The sequence below is a fragment of the Artemia sp. Qi Xiang Cuo genome, chromosome 19 (assembly GCF_049724085.1).
Source record: "Artemia sp. Qi Xiang Cuo chromosome 19, ASM4972408v1, whole genome shotgun sequence".
Taxonomy (NCBI): domain Eukaryota; kingdom Metazoa; phylum Arthropoda; class Branchiopoda; order Anostraca; family Artemiidae; genus Artemia; species Artemia sp. Qi Xiang Cuo.
The window spans coordinates 6,468,595-6,491,995 of NC_142812.1; the positions used below are offsets into that span (position 1 = coordinate 6,468,595).

The following is a 23,401-nucleotide window of genomic DNA, read 5'->3' on the forward strand; positions in this document are numbered from 1 at the left end:
GCTCACTGATAAAACTGTTTTGTCTTTGTCTCTCATTGGGACAGGAAAACAATTATTTGCCTGTCAGGTTAATGAACACCTCAGTCAAGCTCCATCTGCCGACTAAAAGAAATATCTGACATAGACATTGATTTTTGTTCACGCTCTTGGGTGAATGTGGTATTATTGCTGTTGGGGACAGTAAATAAAAGGTTTACTGGTAGATTGGACACCCCCTCCCCTTTCCTTGCAACCGTCCGAGGATCTTTATTGAAAATCATGAGAGGATAAAGTAAAATATCAGAAAAACTGATATTCTGATATACAAATGTGTATTTTCATTTTACCTTTCCATAGAATATGAGTGTTTATAATGAAAGTAGAATATAAGTGTGGGCTCGGCACTGTTACGTTATTGCTCTTTGGGACCGGGAAAGTGTTATTCTGTAGCATAAACAAAAAGAGGTTGAAGGCAAGGCGGTTTAATAATAATAATAATTTATTTATTACCCACGAAAACACTATACAAGTTTGAGAATGCCCATCATTGGAACCGTCTGAGGGCTTTCTTCTTCGAAGTGACGAGGGTGTAAAATAAAATACCCAAAACGTGATAAATGCACAAGCGTGTATTCTGACTATACCGTGACTTGACCATGGAATGCTGATTGTTGTTTTGTAATATAATTGATTTCTGTTTACTAATAAATATCGAAAAAGAAAAATGCTTAAAGGCAGGTGGATTCGGGACCCCCCCCCCCATCCTGGGAACCGCCTGAGGACTCCCTCTCGTTTTGATTTACGAGGAGGTAACTTAAAATTCTAGAAAAGTGGTATTTCGATGTACAAGCGTGAATTATCATTTTGCCAGACTTGACGAAAACGTGTAAAATTTAGTCAAGAAAACTGGACTAAAGAATACTGAATAATTTTTTAGGAGTACTAATGCAAAACAATTTTTTTGAAACATATAATTTTGATTAATTGTATTCTAAGAGACGTTTAATCCTAACTGGCCGATAGGACCTGATGGTACCGAGTTTTTTTTTTTTTTTTTTTTTTTTTTGTATATTTAAAAATATAAAATCTTTTGTATTCTTTGTTATTTCTGGTGGACTGGAAATGACTGGGTTAATTTTGTTTGTATATTACTGATAAAAGAGTCAAAGGATAAGGGTTGTAAGGCGTCTAATAGGCCTCATCCGGCAATGATTGGTATTTTTTGTATTACATTTTGTTATGATATATCATTTATAATAAATTTAGTATGATTTTATTATGCAAAAGTAAAACTTAATGTTAGACATTGTGTGCTGTAAACCCAAAACCAGATCTGTGATGATATTCTAAACAGTGTCACATTCATCATGGAGAGAACAAAAGTCATCCATGATATTCCTTCAAGTTTTCCATTCAAATTGCTTTTATTATTAGTATTGGAATTCTAGATGTTTCTAGATATATATGTTTGGAGAAGTTAAAAATGATACAAGTGAACAAAGACTCACGTATATTTCATGAGAACGATTTTAGGCTGGAAGGGGTGTTATACCTTCCCAGGACTTCTTTTCACCTCACCAGTTAATGCTCAAGCGCTTTCCATACACTCCCAACACCTCACCAAGTATCAAAAGCCTTGCACTTTTTTTCACCACGTTATGAGTATCAAAATTAAGACCCTTATATTAATGGTAACTCTTCCCCGTTTCCGAGACTGAATAATTAAACAGTTTAAAAATACAATTTGACAGTCACGTGATTTTATTATGGATGATAGAACCAGGGGCGAATTTTCAACATTTTTATTGGGGGACAAGAGGGGTTCATATCCGGATATTCAAGGGGCATGGGCTATATAATCAGTTTTCTTCAAATTATTGGGGGCAATCCCCTCCCCAAACGACGCCCCTGGATAGAACCAATCCTGCTTATGTTGTATTCTAAAATGTGTGCATAATTACAGATATACGCAGATTTTATCCATAGGGTGGGGCTTTTGTTGGGATTTGGAGAATTTCTCTATAAAAGGGTACTCAAAACGCAAGAAAAAAATATTTTTAGCGGTCATTTCAATATGCGGGGTTAGAGGCAGCAGGGAGTCCCCTCCCCCCGTTTTTTCCACTTTTCTTCCCTGTGATACCATCATCTTTAATTCCAAAATTAATAACTGTATTTATACACCACCTAAACTCAAAAACAAATTCTAATTTTTGAATTTTGAATTAGTCCTGATTTTGAGCAGTAAAAAAAACTGATTTTTTTACGCATTCTACAACCAACTTTCAGGGTAAATTTCAAGGCCATTTTCAGGGTAAACCTTCCACAGTAGAGTCCAAGCTACAATAAGTTCAGCGAGAATATTATTCAATCACTTTAAGATGGCAATTCTGTAATACTAATCTCCAAAATTACTTTATCAAATTCCTACCCTCCCAAATTACTCACACTTACTCAAACTTCTCCCAAATGGAAAACCTTGTTTTTACATCATTAAAAAAAGATGCGGTACTCGTATGATAAACCCACTGCCGCATTATAGAACTTACTATTATTTTTTTTGTTTTTCAGCTTGGCGTGAGACAAGCAAAGAGAAGTGACAGAATAGATAGAAAATATATAATTTGGGCTATATATTTGCGCATTAGGGGGGTGGGAGTAGGGGTAAAGTATTTGGACAGTGTGAAGTTAGAAAACAATTCTTACTACATGATATGCAGAATAATTGTACCTAACACATTAGGCATGCAGACCCGCTATACCTTATCCCCACCCCCAAATGTGCAAATATATAGCCTAAATGTGTTTTTAAAGTATTATATTTTTATCTTACTTTGGTATTTGACTTACATTAGGATTGAGTATCAGCAAAACATATTAGAAGAATAATAGGTAGGGGGTGTATCATACAAGTACCAAAGATGCAAATAAGCATCTTTATGCAATTAACAAATAAGCAAGATTAAAACATTTTCATTCTAAACATTATCCTGTGTACTGGTATATGTTTCGCTAAAAAGGTTGGTTTAAGTTATTGACTGTAAAATTGGTTGCATATCTCTTTTCTTTTTCAGGGGATCCTCATAGCAATGCTGAAGCAACGATGGATCCTTTCAAGACCTTATTTATTGCTAGAATAGTAGGTCTTTTTTCGTTTTTTTTCTTTTTTCGTGTTATCGAGCCCATCATTTCACCAAATATTTTGTCCCCTCCACCTCTTTTTCCCCTTGAATGGAGGTATTTTGCATCAGAATGGGTAATAAACAACGAGAAAATTGTACACTTTAATCTTCATTTTTTGGTTGTATTGTTTACTTAAACTGTCATCTATAATTATTTTATAATAGGAAATTGCAATATTCTATTCCGTAATAAAATCAGAGAAATATTGTGCAAAAATGTTGTCTCACGCTTAAGCTGTGTTGGTCTATTGTGGAATCTTGCTTTATTAAGTAATTAATATGATTACCTTCTTAGAGCAATTAATTAATTACAATCAATTAATTAATTACAGCATTTAATTAATATGATTACCTCCAGAGCAATCACTCTGGAGTAGTGATGAAACAAAATCTTGCAACTGCTAGTGTATAGCATTCTAATTATTCACGTAATCTTATATAACGTGCTAGTTATGCACGCTCTGTAATCTTATAATCATTTTGATTTTCTACATATTCTTTGCATTTTCCCTTCTCTTTGATGCACGAGATAAAAACTAGGTATTTTTAATCCATTTTTGTTACGTTTTTACGACTTGGACAAACATTGCGGGGGGGGGGGGGTCGAACCTCCAACACCCCCCTGGATACGGACTTGGTTATTATACATAAGAATTTAGGTAACTTAGCTATAACATTGCAAGAAATCAAAGGAACGAAAATTGAAGGTTTTCTTGGCTTGGTTTATATATTTATACGTTTATACTTGATTTATACATTTATGCTTCTGGAGGTTGAACTATACAACTAAACCCGTTGTATCCATTTATTAAATTCATATGCTGAGACTATCAGAGGAATCTAATACATAATTTAAAGTAAAAGTACTTAACAGAGGAGTTTCTTCCTTTCTTCGCGATTTTTTGTTTTATTAACAGAGGACGTTTTCTCAAATTATTTATCTGATTAAGAAAGAAGGAAATTCTATGGAACTAATTAACTAAATATGTAGATTCGAATTGTCAAAATTTTTTTAGTGTATTCTTTAATTTTAATTGCTTAGGGTGCATAGTGAAATTAATTTTCAAATAAAATTTTTAAATAATATAACTTATACTTTTATTATATATTATAACTTAATAACTTAAAATTTTAAGTTATTATGCCTCAATAAACTTAAAAAACTGCATTAAGCCCATTAAAAAACTGCAGAATTTATAAAAAGTAAATCAAGTTGTTTTTTTGTACGTTCCTGTAAAGTAGTGATAAAAAAAAATTATTTTTTGTCACTAAATTCTCGTACTAAATTCTAACTGATGACATCAACCTGAGGGTTGGATGGAGCATTCCATCCTCGCCGGATTATTGAAAAATGTAGTTTTTTAGCTTTTCGGTGGAAAATAGCCCTTTTTGGTATTTTCATTGAAAGAAAACTCTGAAATTTAAAATTTTGGTATTTCCAATTCAGGCATTGGTGTGTGAATTGGCACTAATGTTGGTTATTTTTATACACCTCCTGGTATTATACCGCGACCGTGTGCTAATCACTCAGCTAACTTAATTGAACCTATAGTTGTTTCTATCCTATGGTGGCCGGCATTTACACCCCGGGAAATATCCCCCCCCCGTGGTAGAGTGGTCTTCAATCACTTTCAACGTATAAAAAAAGACTAGAACTCTCAATTTCTGATCTAATGAGCCCCCTCCCCTGCCCAAAGTTTCTGTGACCAAGATGTGGAGGTGTGGATGAAGAAGGGGCAGTCCCCCTTTATACGGAATAAATTTCAATCATTTTGGGGTTTAATGTTAGTCTTTATTGTCATAATAACAGTGTAGACCAGAAATTATAAGGGAGTAGATATCAATTTTACTTTTTTGATGCGTTTTTTAAAGTTTCTTTTGTACCCCCCCCCTTTCCCTTGAAAAATGCACCCTCCCACAAACAAAATCCTGGTTACGGCCCAGGGGATTAAACATCAATTTCTACCTCCACCCTCCCCTCCTGTCGCTCCCTTAGAACTAATTCTGTGTTTATGCGATGGTTCAGTGAGAGCTGGGATGTTTTGGTATTGAAAAGCGCTCTTCGAGGTATGTTCCTCCCTCCCTAACTACAAAACAATCAGAGAAGCCCATTGTAGAAGTTTAAGTGCCTTTTTAACTTTTGTAGTTTCTCCATTGCTTACAGCTAGTATTTGTTATTGAGAAACATACGGACATTATTCGCGGTGGAGTTATCTGCAACTTTTTTTTTACAAAAAATTATGACTGAAATTAAGGGATTTGCTTTTGTTTCAAATAGCCAGGTAGAATTTTAAATTTAAATCGCTTTTAGATTGTGTATATTTGGATTCTACGAAGTGCGAATGAAGGTTTTTTTTTCAAAAAAGTTCGAAGCATTCAAACCTTTGAGTAAATCAGCAGGGCAATTGAATAAACTCCTGAAAGGCCCTAACCGTTCTGGAAGCTAGTTAGGTCCTTTTTTTGGAGCAAAGGCATGCCCATAGATATTTTTTTTTCTTTTGTATTACTAGTTTCTGTTCATCCTGTAAGATAACAGATATCTCATCTTCTTTAAACTGTTAAAATGTTTCCTTATATCTCAGCCTCAGTCCAAATCAGAGCCAGGCTGAAAATGCAAAGCTTTTAAATGGATGGTTGGAATTTTTGCAAATTAATTCTAACTGTTTTTAGTTGCTTTAATTTTTTTTTTAATATCCATCATTAATTATAAGTCCTAGGACAATTCAGAGTTTTTTATTCATCCAAAAAAAAAAAACCTTTTTTTTTCCGTGAAGCTCAATGGCCATATTTTGTGTTATTTTATTTAGATGGTTGTTCCGTGTGTTTGTTCTGTAGATGTGTTTGTCCCTTTTGCATTGTAGCTTAATTTTAATGTTTAAAAGTAATTAACAATTATTTATTTTTGTTTAAATCCAAATTTAAGTTTATAAAATATGAGGGTGGTGGATTTACCAATATGGCCCGGGCCTAGGGGCGCACAATGTCAGGGGGTGCAGTAAATTATTACTGAACGATTTTTGTCTTAATAAAAACTTGACTGATATGATTTATCGTCAAAGTGCCGGGTTCACTCCACCGCTGCGGTGCCTTTTCACACAAAAGCGATCTTAAAACAACACAGGAATTCCTTGGCCACTTATGAACCATCGGATGTCTTCCAAGAATGGCAGCTGAAAGTTTGGTATCACCTCTCTCTTTCATTACTTTTGGCTCGTCAGTTGTGATCTGTTCAGTGCTCCCACTATCCTCGAATTTTCGGAGATTTCCCCAAAATTTTCGCAAAAACGCTTGGACCTAGGAGCGCCAAAGCTGTAAATCCGGCCCTGGTGTTGGACAAAAGGCAAACCGGTACTTGTCTGTTATAGCGCCTATGTTAAGTTCTTCATCTAATTAGAACCTCTTTCTCGGACTTACCCTAATGAAATATCACAAAATATGATGAAAATTTAATACTTTAGAAACAAATTTTGGGCTATATATAAGCACATTGGGAGGGGGGAGGGTTAAAGTGTAGCGGGTCTGCATGCAAAATGTGTTAGGTACAATTATTCTGCGTGTTCTGGAGTAAAAATTGTTTTCTAACTCCACACTGTCCAAATACATTACCCCAACCCCATAATGTGCCAATATATAGCCCAAGTCCAAATTATATATTTCCCGTCTATTCTGTCACTTGTCTTTATCTTGTTTCACGCTAAGATGAAAGAAACTAACGAAAAAACCAGTTCTAGAGTACGTCAATGGATGAAGAATTTAACATAGGCGGTATAACTGACAAGTACCGGCAAGCCAATTCACGTGTCTGTTTCTTTCTTGTCGTGTCGTTTTAACTGGCATCTGGAACGTAAGTAGTATTGATATAATATAAGGAAGCGGGCAGTCCCCCCATATAGCTATAACGATTACAAGCGGACAGTCCCACCATATATCTATAATGATAAGTAGCGGACAGTACTCACGCCAATACAAGCAGACAGTGTAATGACCGGAATTCAACCACCGTGAAAATTCGTGTTGATCTGTGTTAAAAGTGCGTGATGTTTTCACGCTAGTGAGCGTGGATATAAAAAGTCCGATACCGAGTTACTATCTCAGTAAATAAGTTGAATTTGAATAGTTTACATTATTTCAAATTGGAGAAATAAACGTTCAAATATTTTGAAAATGGGTAGTTTTACACTATTACACCTCGAAGGAGCCGACAGTGATGTTGTGAAGACAAGGACCCCCCAATGTAGCAGTTGAAATTGGAAAGGATTCGCGATTAACATTTGAGTGGGATCAGATGTTTTGCAGATATGTTATAGCATTGAGTAAATTTAAGTCAGATAAACAATTATGCTTTGCCGCGAAAGTGAATATAATGTATTTATCACGACTACAGCATGGATTGAATGCTATTATGAAGCACATTGAGGAAAATGGATTGACTCATCTAACGCAAAGAGAGTGAAAATATATTCTTTTATTACATTTCTGTCAATAAAAATGTTTTTTATTATAATGTTTTTTTTTTGATTAGACACTCTAGATGATCGTTTACTCCACTCTCTCTCTCTCTCTCTCTCTCTATGATGGGTGGTGGTGGGTGGTGGTGGTGGTGGTGTCCAATAGGTATTGAGATTATGCGCAAAGTAGAAACTTGCGATTGTTATTTTAGTCTATAGTTGATAGTGGGAGTATCAAGAATGATTGGATTTGAGAAACAGAAGATCCTACGGAATCTAGTCAAATTGGAAAAATTTTTAGTGTTAGATGATGACTTTTTGGAATTAACTCTTCAACGGAAAATATTTTCTCTAGAAATACTTAACTGTATAATGGGATCTGATTCTCCATCCTTGGATTATTGTATGAAGCTTATGCATTGCGAATCAAATGCATTTACTCAATTTATTGATATATTAATTGAAACGAAGCAAAATGACATTGTGATTCTGCTTTTAACCACTACATAGAAATTCATTCTTTAAAACAGTAGGAAATAAGTTTTTGTGACGATGCTCGATTCCTCCTCCTCCTAGAAGATAATGTTATTTTTTTTATTGATTTTGAGTCAGTTTCTTTCTGGCAGTGAGACGGACAACATCGGAAAAATGTTTCATACGTGTTCACTATGTTTATATACATTGGGCAGCTGTTCATCATGTGAGAACTGTACTACAGTTGATGACTATAATGAAAAGTGTAGATTATGCAATCCGTGTAAATTGCATAAAGGATATGCTGTACAAATTAAGGAGTGCAATACCTGTCTTGAAGAGACTTGTGACTCTCATCCTAATGGATATCTATGCTCCAATTGTCATTTTGATAAGAGTGACCAGTGGGAAAATACTTACCCTGGTATGATTGGAGAAAACCCTAAACGTGACTTCAGTTTATTTCTAAGGGATTGGTATCGTCGCGGCTTTAAATTGTATTGGGAAGAAGAATTTGGAACGCGTTTCAATTGTAAAAACATGAAGAGAGTATGGTTCCTGCGTCATCGTTGTGAGGACAATGCAAGTAGTGATTATAAACCTAGCGATTTTTATTTGGCTGTTACAGAAAGTGATTCTTCATATGAGAATATTGTGTGCGACATTACTTCAAATAATCAGATAGAAACAGGTGAATTTTCCAATATGAATCGTAATAGTATCATTGACTTCACAAGAAGATTTAATAAAAATGAAGTTACAATATATTGTGGAAAATGTGATCCGGACTTTGCACGCCAGGATCATTTAAGTTGAATCCAAATTATCTGCCACCACTAATCGTTGTCGACGACGATGTCTATGATGATGATGACAATCTAAATGACTATGAAGAAGAAGAAGAAATCTAAAAAAATGAAGACGATAGACTTTTTTATAGTGAATACATATTTTAACAACAAACAAATTCACATACATTTTTAAAACACTTTATTCTTAAGGCACTGAAATCAATATTATACAGGTCTGAGAGGGTGTTTTCAACTAAAAAGTCATTCAGAAGAGGACTGTGTACATAAATGTTGAGAAATTCACTGAATGTATAATCACAACATCGAAAAATGAAATAAATTAATGCATGAAAACCACAGCTTTCGGTTGATAGATCCTGTACTCGCATCCAATTTTACATAATTGTCAACTTACTTCCTCCGAGGAAGTTTTTGACGGTAAGTGAGTAAAACGCAAATGGTAGACCAAGAGGATCAAAAAATCCTATATTCTTGACTGTTTGATAGATCAAACAATGACCCGTCTGCACAGTCGATGGACTACTATTAACAATGATAATGGTTTTGTTAACAGTATGAATATATTGAAGGAAATCTGAGGGTATACAATAGGATTTGTATTTGGACACAAAAGAATCCATGTTAAATACATTGATTATTTGAGTGGTGTTCATGGTGCCAGGTCTAAAAGAACACTATCATCGGGGGTAATTTACCAATAGGTTTCAAATTGATTGTATAATATTAATGTTAAACTCCCGTCAATAGTTTGGCAAACGCACACTCTAGACATAGAGTGCCTGTTTAGACAAAACTGAGATCTTGAGTACTTGACAAGTTCAAAACAATGATACCATGACTTTTTGCGAACACTGAATCGGTTAAACCAATTTCATATAGTTGAGAATCTCGATCTACAGATTGTATTGTCAATTCATATAGGGTCCTATAGGATTTATCAAAGGATAAATTGCAGAGAGGAATTCCATTTACTTTACAGACAAGAGAGGAAAGTCCAAATAATTCAAATTCATGTGGCGAGGTTGTCCACGATCCTATGGCACTGGCACTTTTTACAAAAGCCAAGGCAAGTTACGATTGAATTTCACCATTGATAAAGGAAGCATCGGTGTAGGTACTTGAACCAGTGGTAATATGACGTTGATTGGCGATTGTGTGAGGAAAGAGCATTTTGATATTATTTCCAGAAGCTCATAGTTCTTCAATTGCCAACGCAAAAGAACTCATGACTTGTTTTTTCCGCGCATGAAATATTGCCGAGGGGAGATTGACGTTAGCATTGGGTGCTGCATCAAGTGTTTTTCTCAATATGAAATGGGACGGTGCAAGTTGTAACTTTATATCAATTTTAAAATTGGGGGGCCTCCATTGGGATATATTGAGTATTTCATGATTGAGTCTACCAACTAAATGGTACTCCTTGCTCACTTTCCAAGTTAGTTCACACTCAGTATCAAAATTTGTTCTATAGTCATAGCCCCTTGGTCGACCTCTCAATTTTTTATATGCCATTGGAGCCATCAACATAAATTGTATTTGACTAGCATAGTTTGATAGATTGTTACTGGTGCTCATCAATGTTCCATTTATATAGACACATAGTTGTTTAAATAAATTGTGTAGTATACCATTCTCGTAGGATAGTCCATTGACGTTGGAGGGAGGTGAATTGTCAGACTTTTTCCTCGCCACAACTTTCAAATCAATAAATATGGTGATAAATCTATGAAGTAGTCTTCATTGGAATAAATTTGAAAATATATGTTTTCAGAGAGGGGTTGCTGTGAATAGAATTGTTCATAGTACCCCTGCTTTACACTGACATCCACACTTTCTGCATTGAAAAGATTTAGAGATGTGGTGACTGTGAGATTAGATTCCTTGTGGGGTAGATACGCCATCTAGGAAAAGAAATCCCTTTTCGATCGAACAATTTTTCTTCTTGGTTTCTTTTTCTTACTTTCTTTGACAAGAGTGATGATGATGTCTTTCGCTTCTGACCTGAGTAGAGACTGATGAGTGATGAGATGTTTCTCCTCCTTTTAAAACCTTTTCCACTTTGTCGTGATTTTAATCGCTCGTCAAGGGATCGTGCCCAGGACTTGAGATTTTGTGAAACACCTTCTTTAAAATCTTCACCATCTCCCCAATCGTATAGCGTAGAAGATGCAAAATCTGAAGCAACCAGTACAATATATTGTTTATCCAGCGGTATTGCAAAGCAAAGTAGCTTATAAATTCACTTACAAAGACTTTTGCCCGATACTGACGAACGGTGTCTATAATAGTCCATTCCATGGCCCAACTGTCATCGTTGGAGAGCAGTAACATAGCAATCAATATCAGGGCATACAAATATATTTTTCTATTAGCCATTTTGTTGTTGTTGTTGCTTGTTGCCAAATAGGTCGAAAATGACATGTAATCACGGCCAAACCTTTTGTTATTGCTACAGGATCACCTAATTCACTTCTTAGTGTTAACTGACAGAGTTCCAAATACGAAGCGTTTACAGGTACATACTGAAGATGCTTTATATTATAGTGATGAACATGTTCATGGGTTGTTTTTTGTTCAAGAACACGTAGGAGGGGGACATTTGAATTACCAACTCTCGATGTTTCCACAAAGGACGCGTGGAGAATATGCAAGAGTCCGAGGCGAGACCAGGTGGATAATCAGCAAAAATAACTTGATCCATCTCGTAAACAGTTCCAGCGTTTTTCCCATTGATCATATTCTGTTTAAAGCCAAGAACATCTCTCATATTATCATTGAGATGAATCATTTCAGTGTCAACGGGTGAGCTAATGTAAATCCTATCGTGTTCCATTGAATAATTAAAATGGAAGGTACCATTCCTGCGAGATTTTTCTATTGATTGCACGACACAAATCCGTCATAGTTTCATATTCTTTATATCTCAATGTAACATCCGGGTATTCACTAGATTTAAGTGCTTCAACCCATTCATACTCAACAAAGAGTGACCAATCAAATGGAATAACTATTATCTCATAAACAAGATCCTTTCTCAAGACATCATAGGTATTTTTGAGAATACAGTCGAAAATAACCACTTCATACTTTCCATCGTCAAATTTAATGGTGGGGGAGAGTTGCGTCCAAAAATCACTAGTTTTATTGAAATCATTGTAGAGAGGATCAGAGACATTGGACATAAACGTTACATAAAAATCATTGGGCATTGTCAATATCTTCAACACTGATCCAAAGATCAATATCAGAGTTGTATCCTAGCCAATAAACAAGTAACTGTTCCATGCCCCTGAGAGTAAAACTCTTTAATATCTTTTCAATCTGATAGATTTCGGTGTTTTTACCTTTTTGTAATTAATAATCATAAGAGCTGCCAAAAATCTCATCATCTTTCATGTCACGTGGACGATACGTTATAGGAGTAGTGTCCAATAGTGTGGAGACTTTAAAAAGATCAGTGGACCATAAATAATTACCCTTTTCAAAAAACATTAGTAGTTCGATTGATTCGAACAGTATCACCAACATTGAATTTCTTCTTTTTCTTCTCATTACCATTGGAATACTGTTTAAGAAAAGTGTCAAATGTATTGACATCATGATGAACTTCTGTTGGGGTTGAGTTGGACAGGGATCGATATGGACGTTGATTATAAATCAACAGGATTTTATCCAAATCATGAATAAAAGTGGTATTATTTTTTAATGTGCAATATCTTGAAACTAAATTCGAATAGTTTTTGTCAATTGTTCAGCCAATGCTGCCTTTATTGAACTATGACTATGATAGAGGATTGTATTATATTTCAGTAGGACCTTTTTTACATTTGGATTAACAAATTTTTTACTACGATCCGTTTACATCTTCTTATAAAAATCCTGTTCAAGGATCATTTCCAGAGCTTTAACAACTTCATCACCGCTCTTTATCCGCAGTGGACTGGCATATGCATAGCGACTAAAAACACTGATTGCAAGTAGAATGTACTTGTAGGGGTGATTGTGACGTCGTTGAATCTCGTCCAGAGTCAAAAGATCTGCTTGTAGTATTTGTAATTGGAAAAAGGCTTAAGTTTTCCGACACTGATTACCGCGAGCTGAACGATTACGATTTAAAGAGTAACCTTATTAACTCTGTAGATACTCTGTCGCCCAGATCTTTTCTAATACATTTACCCGAGAAAGTGTGGTGGGTGAACTTAAACTTCCCACTGCACCAATATTCTCCTAAACATGTTTAAATGCTTCAACCATTTTGAACGTAAACACGTAGTGAAGTTCCCACTGCTCATCTGCTTACTAGTAGGTGATGGTGAGGGGGATGATGTGATTTAAAGACGTCTTTACTTGACTCTCTCACTCATAACCATTGTCAAATCATTGTTTCCGCTTGGTGTGCCAGTAGTAGTATTTTTCGAAAATGATTTAAAAACATCTTTTGATATTTGCCTAATTTCACTTAATCGTTTTAAATATGTTTGTAGGCAATAAGGCTTTTGGGGAAGTTTGATGAGTTTAAAAAAGTATGCAGGTGACTGTCAAATGATACAAGTTTTTTACGATTCGTGACCAAATCTTAAAATAAATCAAGGAGAATATATATCTTAGCATCTATTACAATCTGATTCCCATTATCATCAATTCGAAAATATTCACTGTCATTGAGATACTTCAAGAGTCTCTCATACTGTTCACGATAGGAATATAGTACTAGATCTACATCAATTGCCAGAATCTAAGACAATTCTTCTTCTTCTTCTTTTGGTATTACTGTTGTTGGTGATGATGATGATGATGATGGAGTCATTTCTTTATTGGATTCAATGACATTTACTTTGAGGGGTCTCTCACGATAGGGTTTGTATTTGTCCTCACGGTGAAATATATTTTGAAATAGAATCAATTTTTCCTCGTCGGCAATTGTCTCGTTGTTAATAAATCTATTGAGATTGTCCTCGAAATGTTCCTTTTGCGAAAGGGCGAGTTTAATTTGAGTCAATTTATAGGGTTTGGCCATTCTCTCTATCTCTCTCTAGAGAAAACTTTTTACAAGTCCTGCAATGATTGGCAGTAAAAGTGTAAAGAAGTTACCACCGGCTTGAAAAAGTCATTTCATTTTAAAGTCGTGTCCTTTATTTTTTATTGCTGCTGATGCTAGGGAGCGTACAAGTGAACGATGTTGCTTTGTCTGTTACTTAACACCTTCTGGCAGTTGAAAATTTGCTTCAGTTAGACTTAAAAAAAGTTCAGATACGAGATTAATGAATTCTCTGTCGACACCATATTTGAGTATGGCCTTTCTAAGTCGTGGTTTTGAATTACCTAGGACGGTGAATAAATGTCGATGTTCATGTAGTTTCTTCAGTGTCATGATTGCAACTAACGAACTTTTTTACTGTTCACTGGCTGATATACAGTAATTTCATTGTCAAAAATATCGGTGACTACACGCAGATCCTCGGGTGTGTTCTGATTAAGGTCCAATATAATATATCCGTAGGGTCTGTTGGTAGCCTGATTGTAGGCCGAGAGTAGCAATTTCGGTTCACCCGGATACACCTGTCTGTTTAACGTTATGAGGGATGTGGAATCACGAACAACCCTGTAGATGATATAGTAGGTGCAATTCAAAGCGAGTGTTCTCATACACTAGCTCTGCTGAAAGAAATTGTGTAGAACTAGGATTACTGAGATCCGTTGATTATGAGCTTAGCTTGTGGTAACTTTTGTTTTCTCCTTACACCATTCTTCAATGAATACAGCAGCGTTGTCAATAATCAGCCTTGAGTTTGTCTAACTAGAATTGAAAAGTTCCATTCTATGCATTAGTTTCCTGTCTTGGGCAATACTTTTTAATATACCAGAGGATTCTTGCCAAACACTGTAGCAATAGTAAATTTTAGTTGAATTTTCTAAAAACATTCTGTCACGATTTTGAATTATTTTTGTTAAGTGTCGTTTTGCCGGACATTGATGGTCCACATAGAAACGATCTGAATGGTGTTTTAAATTGATACATGTTCCCTTCAACAGTTCACCTAGACAACTTACTGTAGACTATAGCTGTCTAATGACTAAATAATTTCCCTACTACAACGACTTCGTTCAATAATAATAAAAATGAGAAGAAGACGAGTCAAGAACCATATTTTCTTTTGTTATACATAAAAAAGTAACAACACTTAAAAAAAATACTACATTGAAAAAAGCAAATTAAATATGGAAAAAAAAACTTTTTTATTTATAATAAAAAATACAACATTTACATGGGCACTAGAAAAAAAAACACTTTAATAGATACACTTTTTTTATTTATAAAAACTCAACATTTAATAAATAATGCACTTAAAATACCACTTTTATTTACAAGGCGATTTACGAGGCGATGTCTATAATCTCGACACACACTTCGGTCAGAAGTTAAATAATGTCCATGGGGTAGCACCTTCACACCATCCAAACACACATAGACTTTATCCGACATGGGACACATGGCTATTTTATCAACTCAAACAGTGTGGTTTTTAAATTTTAAAGAACGAATCGCCATGACCTTCGCCCTTGGAACTATACTATTTTCCACACAGTTTCTGTATACATTCATGTCGAAATTCTTATTCACGTAGTGTCTAGGCACCCCTTTGCAGACTTTTTTGACTACCTCGTTGTGTGTTTGCACACAGTACACCTTCGGACCTGCAAGCACACCACTGGAAATCAAGTCACTTCCCGTCTCTGATTTTAACATTAATAACTGATTTGGGGCCTGGCACTTCACTAGCTCAGGATAAATGGACTCGTCCCAATTGGTAAAGTCCATTCGGGAGCTAATGTGCACGACTTTTTCCGAATTTTCCAATAAATTTACAGTTCCAACTTTTAGTAAAAGTGAATCGGTATTCCCATAATATACTTGAACGTCTCCCTCTGCCGGCCCTTGGCGCCTACACACATTGTAATAGAATGACAACATGAGTTTTTTTTTATATTTCGGTTATTGCGCTGCCAGCTGCAATATTTTTATTTAAAATAATATTTCTTTTTTTCTTTGTAGGAGGACCATATTGGAGTCTATGATGGTGAATGATGTAAAGTTTGGATCGGCAACGATTCGAGCACATTCTTTTGGGTCAGTCAACGTCACAACGACTTCGATTGCGTACACTCTCACACATTTTACCGAAGGCTGAGTTCAAAATGAGTTTAAAGATTTCCTTTTCAACCTTCGTTTTCGCTTCGGGACGTTTATCGACAAAAGTGTCAAAAAACGTTTTCAAATAAGGTTTCTGGTCAAATTTGAGGGCTCTATGTACCCTTGTGACGTTGAAACCGTTGGTTACCATCCACCGGAAAAGAATGTGATGTACAACGATATTCTCTTTCGGATGAAGGTCGGCGATAAGTTTTTGTTTTGAAGGTGTCCAGTGCACACCACCATCCTCTACCTTAGAAATATTGTAAGGACTCAAAGAGTCCCTAGTCACCGCTCTGTTTATGCATGGGAAAACAAAATCCTTCACAGAGTCATGATGCTCCACGGGTATTTCACCATCGATTTCAAAAACCATCCCCGCGGTCCATTCTCCTTAACATTGGCAATGTTGGGGAAATCTAAAGCACGAGGATCGTTAAGCCATTTATAATTTCCACACGGCAAAGAGTAGTGAGACATTGCCGACGGATAGAGGGAGTTCATATCCAAGAAAACTGCATCCGACTTTACACCGGTGTCATGTCCAGTCAGATCAGTTTCAAGGATACGATATCCATGAAAAACATACCCTCCCCTCATTGATCTCTCTACAAATAGATACTGATCCGTGTCGGTGATCAAGCCTATTTCCTATTTACTGATCTTAAGAATTAAATCCATCACCAGATGAGGAGTTGAAAAATAATACCCAAAAACCCACCCGAATTCCTCTTAAATTTTATCCGTGTTTTTACAGACAATATCCAACAACGTCAATACATCACTTGCCAGGTATATTCTACAATAATCCCGCCTGTTTGTACATCCTTCCTTACCCCAAACCCTCTGTGAAAATTCATCATTAACCGAGGTTCATTGACGCTCATGGAGTGAATAAGAGAATTATGGGATGGACGGTAATTGTTCCTCAGAAAGCGATGCATTGGAGTTGTTGTAGTCATATTGATATATGCCCTTAAACGTTAATAAATCATACATTTCCCCGTCTGAAAAGTGGTGTTTAAGGAGGTGTTGCTTAAGGAGGGGGAAACTATTAAAATCGTCACTTTCTGTACTTCAATGAGTTGTCTTAGGGATATGGGGAAGAAGCTAAAGGAGTAAAAAACGGATCTTATTCACGCACAATTTATCGTTATCTATTATTTGCCATTTGAATTCTAAGAGCAGCAGCTTTTCAGACGATTTGGGTATGATATTATAAGAAAAAAACCCTCTACCCATGCGCCATCTACAACTCCACCTCGTTGCAATCGTGCCAATGCCGGTAAAATAAATTTCATGTCATAGCTGGAATTGTGTATATAAACAGGTAGAAACAATTGTTGACGAACGTTTAAATTCATGATTGATGGGCTACTCCACGAAAATTTCTCAATCCCGATACAATCGGGTTGCCCAAATGATCGTGGTCGTGGACCATCCCTTTACCCCCTTTCCCCTTACCCCTTTTCCCTCTTTCCCATTACCCTCAAAAATTCCTCCTCACGAACCCAACATATTTTTTCTGTTTTAAAGGCCAACTCGTCCTCTGGTAATATAGTCATTGGATAGGATGTATTTCGCAGCCGTGATATCGATTTATTTGCTGTTTTAATGAGTGCTGTCACGGCTGAGAGCATACAATCCTTACCACCAAATCTCTCAACTACATCTACCAATTGCATGGAATTACACGAGTCTCTTTGTGCGTGAGCATAAGAGACTGCAATGACCTCATGTTTTTTAACAAGATTTGAATTCAATGGATCATAAACATCTATGAGAGCGGCTTCGCAGTCTAAGATCACCTTGTCACTCTGTTGGAGCGAGTTTTGAAAGTTCTTAAATCGCAAGATAGCCCAGTCAACACTGACTATTTGCACAGAATGACGCACATGACGCTTGCAATGCTTCATATTATTGTTTAATTTAATTTCTTACCGGAATCTCGAAAGGTATGTTAGAGAATAGTAACCTTCTCATCTCCTCTGTTTACCCTCACTTAAAACCAAATTTATTTTAGGTATTGGAAAAAAATGTCCAATTGAATCGGGATCACTGGCCTGCTTGTAAAGGAGCCATACCCAATGTTGCACTGATTCAATGGATAGATCTACCACTGGAAATACAAACCCCTTGTTACGGACACCCCCCTCCCAGTCTTTGTCTTATTCAAGAAGAGTATCACTGATGTGTTTCCGTGGATTAGCCCGCTCAAAATTAGCTACCCCATTAAGTATTACTGGATATTGATCATTTAAACAATTAAAATCTACTTTAAGGAAATTTGGACCCCCATTAACTGCACAATAGTCCCACAGTGTCTTAGTAGCTTCCTCTTGCAGAGGCTTGTGAGCTGCCACAAGAAATGTACATTTGAAGCATTGAAATCCTGTATCAAAATTGAATCGTTGTACACCTTTACATTAATTTAAAGCATCAGTATATTTTGGTCCCTCCGCCCCCCTCCCACCACCCCTTAAAATAAAATTATTTTTAAATTTACCCACATTAATATCTAAACTCCCAATAAATAAAACCACCGACCCACTACCCACCTCAGTATAATTATCCAATTTTGTTACTATATTGTCAACCCATTCTATAAAAACACCCTCAAAACTATTTAGCTCTGGATGAAGTGGTAGCATTTCAGTACGTAAATAACGCTCATACACCTCATCCGCCTTTTCATTGAAATAAATTATTTTTTGTGCGATGGCAGCCTTAATTCCATCCCTCCCACCACCCTCCCGAATCACTCTTTCAAGAAGGGCTTGAATCTTCCCCACATAGGAGTGTACTATGTCTACCGGATCCGTTATGATGCTACCTGATGTTAGTGAATTAAATGGGTCCTCAAACTCAGCCCTATAAACAAATACATTGTGCAAGGCAGAGTCAACTAAATTAAAATCGGGCATGACAGGGGGTGTTACGGGGATTTTTTGTCCTCCACCGATTTGCTCAATGTTGGGGTTATTGCGTGGTGTGAAATCCCCCAACTCACTCAACAAACCCTCGAGTGTATCAAGACTGAGATGTTCAGCCCATTCGAGGGTAGCTGGCTGGGTCAAACCCCCTGTAGATGTTCTTGATGCATTAATGTACCTATCACCCGTATTCGGAGGAAGCATATTACATGTAAAATCGGACATTAGAGGGGGTGGTACGGGGATTTATTGTCCTCCACCAATTTGCTCAATGATGGGGTTGTTGCGTGGTGTGGAATCCCCCAACTCCCTCAAAAAACCCTCGCGTGCATCAGGACTGAGAAGAATACTACTACTACTACGACTACAATCATCACAAAACCAATCGGTTAACGAATTTTTAATCCATTCCTTTGATTGGCCATGGAGATTATTTTCAAATTGTGCTGATGGTGGGAGTTCTTGTACATTTATCTAAAAAATTAATTTGAGGTTGTTTTTTCATCTAAAAGAAAAATAATATTTATATTGTCTGTGTGTGCTTGTATGTGTGCGTGTGTGCGTGTGTGTGTGTATGTGTGTGTGTGTGTGTTTGTGTGTGCGGGTGTGCGCGTGTGTGCGCGTATGTGTGCGTGTGTGTGTTTGTGTGTGTGTGTGTGTTTGTGTGTGTGTTTGTGTGTGTGTGTGTGTGTGTGTGTGTGTGTGTGTGTGTGTATGTGTGTGTGTGTGTGTGTCTGTGTGTGTGTGTGTGTGTGTGTGTGTTTGTGTGTGTGTATGTGTGTAAGTTTGTTTGTGTGTGTGTGTTTTTGTATGTTTTTTTGCGTGTGTGTGTGTGTATGGGTGTGTGTGTGTGTGTGTATGTGTGTGTGTGTGTGTGTGTTTAATATGATTCTTCAAGTGTAACCTGGTATAAGAAAGAGAAATTATGTCATATTTTTTTATATGGTGATGTGACACTTCAATTAAGCTGAAAAAAATATTTTCAGTGTTTAATGACCTAAATCTGTAAAACCGCTACCCTTTTATTACTTTTTTTTAATTCTTAATTCATGCTAGATCCTAACATTGACATTGAGGTTTTTTTATAACACGCACACTGAGATAGATATATACAGAGATAAAAGAGGGAGAGAGAGAGACGATACAATTTTTCTTACGCTATCACGGAGAGAGGTGACTGGTTCCATGAGTACATCAGCTTCATGGGATGGGGGTATGGTTTGCATGTTGAGTGTGGCAGTTGACCAGTTGACAGTTGGTTGGTGTATGATTGGTCCGGGTGGTTGTGTTATCTTGTTGTGAGTGTTGGATGTAGGACTTGACCAGTTGACAGTTGGTTGGTGTACGATGGGTCCGGATGGTTGTGACATATTGCTGTGGATGCTGGATGGGGGAGCTGGATAGTTGGCTATTGGGCGGTTTACGGTTAATGTTGATGGTATCAATGGTTTCGGCCAACGACCATGTTGTGTAACCATTGGCCTGCTGACCACTGGCGTCGCGTCTCCCCATCTTCTTAATGGGTAGGGGGAGCTCTTTAAAATCCTAAAAAAAAAAGTTTGTTTTTCATGAAAAAAAAATCTTGAAAGATAACCTTCAGTCCTCATCAATATCGTGCACAATAATAATTTTTTCAAATTTAAATTGAAAGTGTCATTCTATTTTTCTGATATGATTTAGAGATGTAAAAAAAATTAAAAAAAAACGAAAGAAAAAAAAACAAAAAAAAATTGTCAGAAAAAAGTTAAAAAAAACTCAGAAAAAAAACGTTAAAAAAACTGTCAGAAAAAAAAATGGTTACTACAAACATTATTTTTCTAATAGTAAAAGTAGCGACACATATATATAACAGTCTCATTTTGAAGTTGTAAAATATTAAATATGAACTTTTTGTGTTTTAAGTGTGTTTAATGACATTCTGAGAGACGTAAAAAAAAGTTAAAAAAAGTTTAAAAAAAGGTATAAAAAAATTGGGGGGAGGGGGTTAGAAGGAGGGGGGCGATTGTGGCACTTTGGGCCGGTGGGGACCGATTGTGGGGAACTTTGGGCCGGAATAAAAATTAGGTATGATTTAACTCATGTGCTAAGCTCGCAATCCATTTAAATACAGTGTTTACATACTTTTTTTCATGTTTTGATATTGCTCTTTACCGACCTCTGGAGATCCAGATTCAAAAAATATTTAACTATCAGTTAACTATAATGGGATCTGTATAAATTTTAATAGAATTAATTTCTTTACCCACTATGAATATAAAAGAATAACTTACTTCTTGTGTGTAGCTTTCGTCAATATTCCTTTTGTTTGAATTCATCATTATATCTCAAATGCCAATTCTGAACTGAGAAGGTAACAAATTGTCAGAGTTGTTATACCCGTATTCAAGGTTAAACATAAGTCAACCACGCCTAACAAATTAAATTACAAAAAGAATTTCACAATTTCATACAAAGCAATCATCACGCACTTTGAACACAGATCAACACGAATTTTCACGGTGGTTGAATTCCGGTCATTACACTGTCTGCTTGTATTGGTGGGAGCACTGTCCGCTTCCTTATATTATAGATATATGGTGGGACTGTCCGCTTGTAATCGTTATAGCTATATGGGGGGACTGCCCGCTTCCTTATATTATATCAATACTACTAACGTATTTTCTCTCTTTTTTCTTGTGTATTTTATCGGGCTTAATCTTTTTTTATTTTTTATCTGTGAACACAATGTTTCATGGGCAATGTATGGTGGGGTTGTGCCACGTGTAGTACAAAGTGCGCAGCGTGGGGCGTGAAGAAGTGTGATTTGGTGTAAGCGTGTCCCATCTGGAAGAAAATGAAGATAATTCAAGTTTATCATGTTCGATTATTTTTTTTATCTTTTTTTTATCTTTTTTTTGCATAAAATGTCCGTTTATGCGTTTTGTCTCCAGGAAGATTAAGCCCTTGTTGCTAGACATTTATTGACTCTGAATCCCTGTTGTTCTTCTTTCAAAAATTTTTGCCAAATCACTAAAAGGGAAGTTAAAGTTTAGTCACAAGACATGTATCTATTTTGAATTCATGTTTTTTTTAGTTTTTTTTTTATTCTTTTTTTTGCGCGAAGATTTGGCTTACGAAATATCAGGCTGGCGAACAAAATACAGATCCGTTTATGCGTGTCTTTTCTTTTCTTTTTGCTTGGCCTTTTGAGATGTGTTTTGTTTCCCTCTTTTTAACTGTTCTTTGTCTCTTTCTTTTTAACTATCCTTTGAAAAGCACTTCGTTTTTTCTTGTCTTTTTCCTTGGTCTTGGGCCTTTTTTTGCTAATATTTTTTTCTTGTATATATATAAAACTACTGCACGGATCCGAAAACTACTATAGAAAACTACTGCACGGATATATATATATATAAATATATATATATATATATATATATATATATATATATATATATATATATATATATATATATATAAAGAAAAACTAAACAAAAATCAGCAAAATAGCTTGCAACTAAAAACTCCTCTACAAAAATAAAATTATTTTTAGGATTTGTATAATAATATATTTTTAAGTTTTCTCTAATTTGCGGGGAATTGGCGGTTTTGTGAAAACATTCATATATATTGGTATTGCTTGCAAAACTTGAAAACCTCAATTATTGGTATTGCTTGAGTCTTCTATGATGGAAAGTCAGTGTAATTTTGGTGTTAGCTTGTCTTAAACCTTTTCTGTATCAATCGCATCCTTTTCTATCCCTTATTATAATTCCTATCCCATGGATATTTATGCCATTCCCTTTCTATCCCTAATTGTATGTCTTGTCACATTGTTTTGTACTTAAACTGTCTCTCGATGTCGTATTAATTAATTTCCGATATCTTCAATCGAATTAAAAAAAAAAAAACATTTAAGATATTAGAAACCGATATTAGAATATGATTCTGACGAAAGAAAAAAAAATTACAGGTATAATTTTTCGATGATCTTTCCTTGCGACCCGCGGGATTTAACCAGAGATCCTTTAATCGTAAGACACCGGCCTCATCCACTACACAGTCACAATGTGATTAAATATATGATTCTTCTAAGAGACTGTTGGTACACCTTTGATACAGCACTCTTAATGGGAAGTTTGTTGTAGTTTTTCGGGAGGGGGGCAAGATTGGTCCAGTAAGCAGAAATGGTTTCATTATGATGTCCTTGGTATATCAAATAAACTCTTGGTAAGCAAATAAACTGTTGCAAAATCTTCTTCATTGGTAAATTGTAAGCAATATCCCGCCAGGAAAAACTTTCAGTTCATTTCATTCAGATTTTTATCCATCTTTTTGTAGGAAACTTAAAAGGAATAGGCTGATCGTAAAGTTTCACCATCTTGACTCTTTTTCTTATCACTTTTGG

The 23,401-nt window shown here is 35.9% G+C and overlaps 1 protein-coding gene across 1 annotated transcript in view; it reads left to right on the plus strand.

Annotated features, from left to right (window-relative positions):
* Positions 1–23,401, plus strand: part of snRNP-U1-70K (small ribonucleoprotein particle U1 subunit 70K) — a 109,726-nt gene that overhangs the window by 30,941 nt on the left and 55,384 nt on the right. Inside the window, exon 3 of the mRNA XM_089105294.1 lies at positions 3,051–3,115. Coding sequence (XP_088961420.1) covers positions 3,051–3,115 — 65 coding nt within the window. The remainder of the gene's footprint in view (positions 1–3,050; positions 3,116–23,401) is intronic.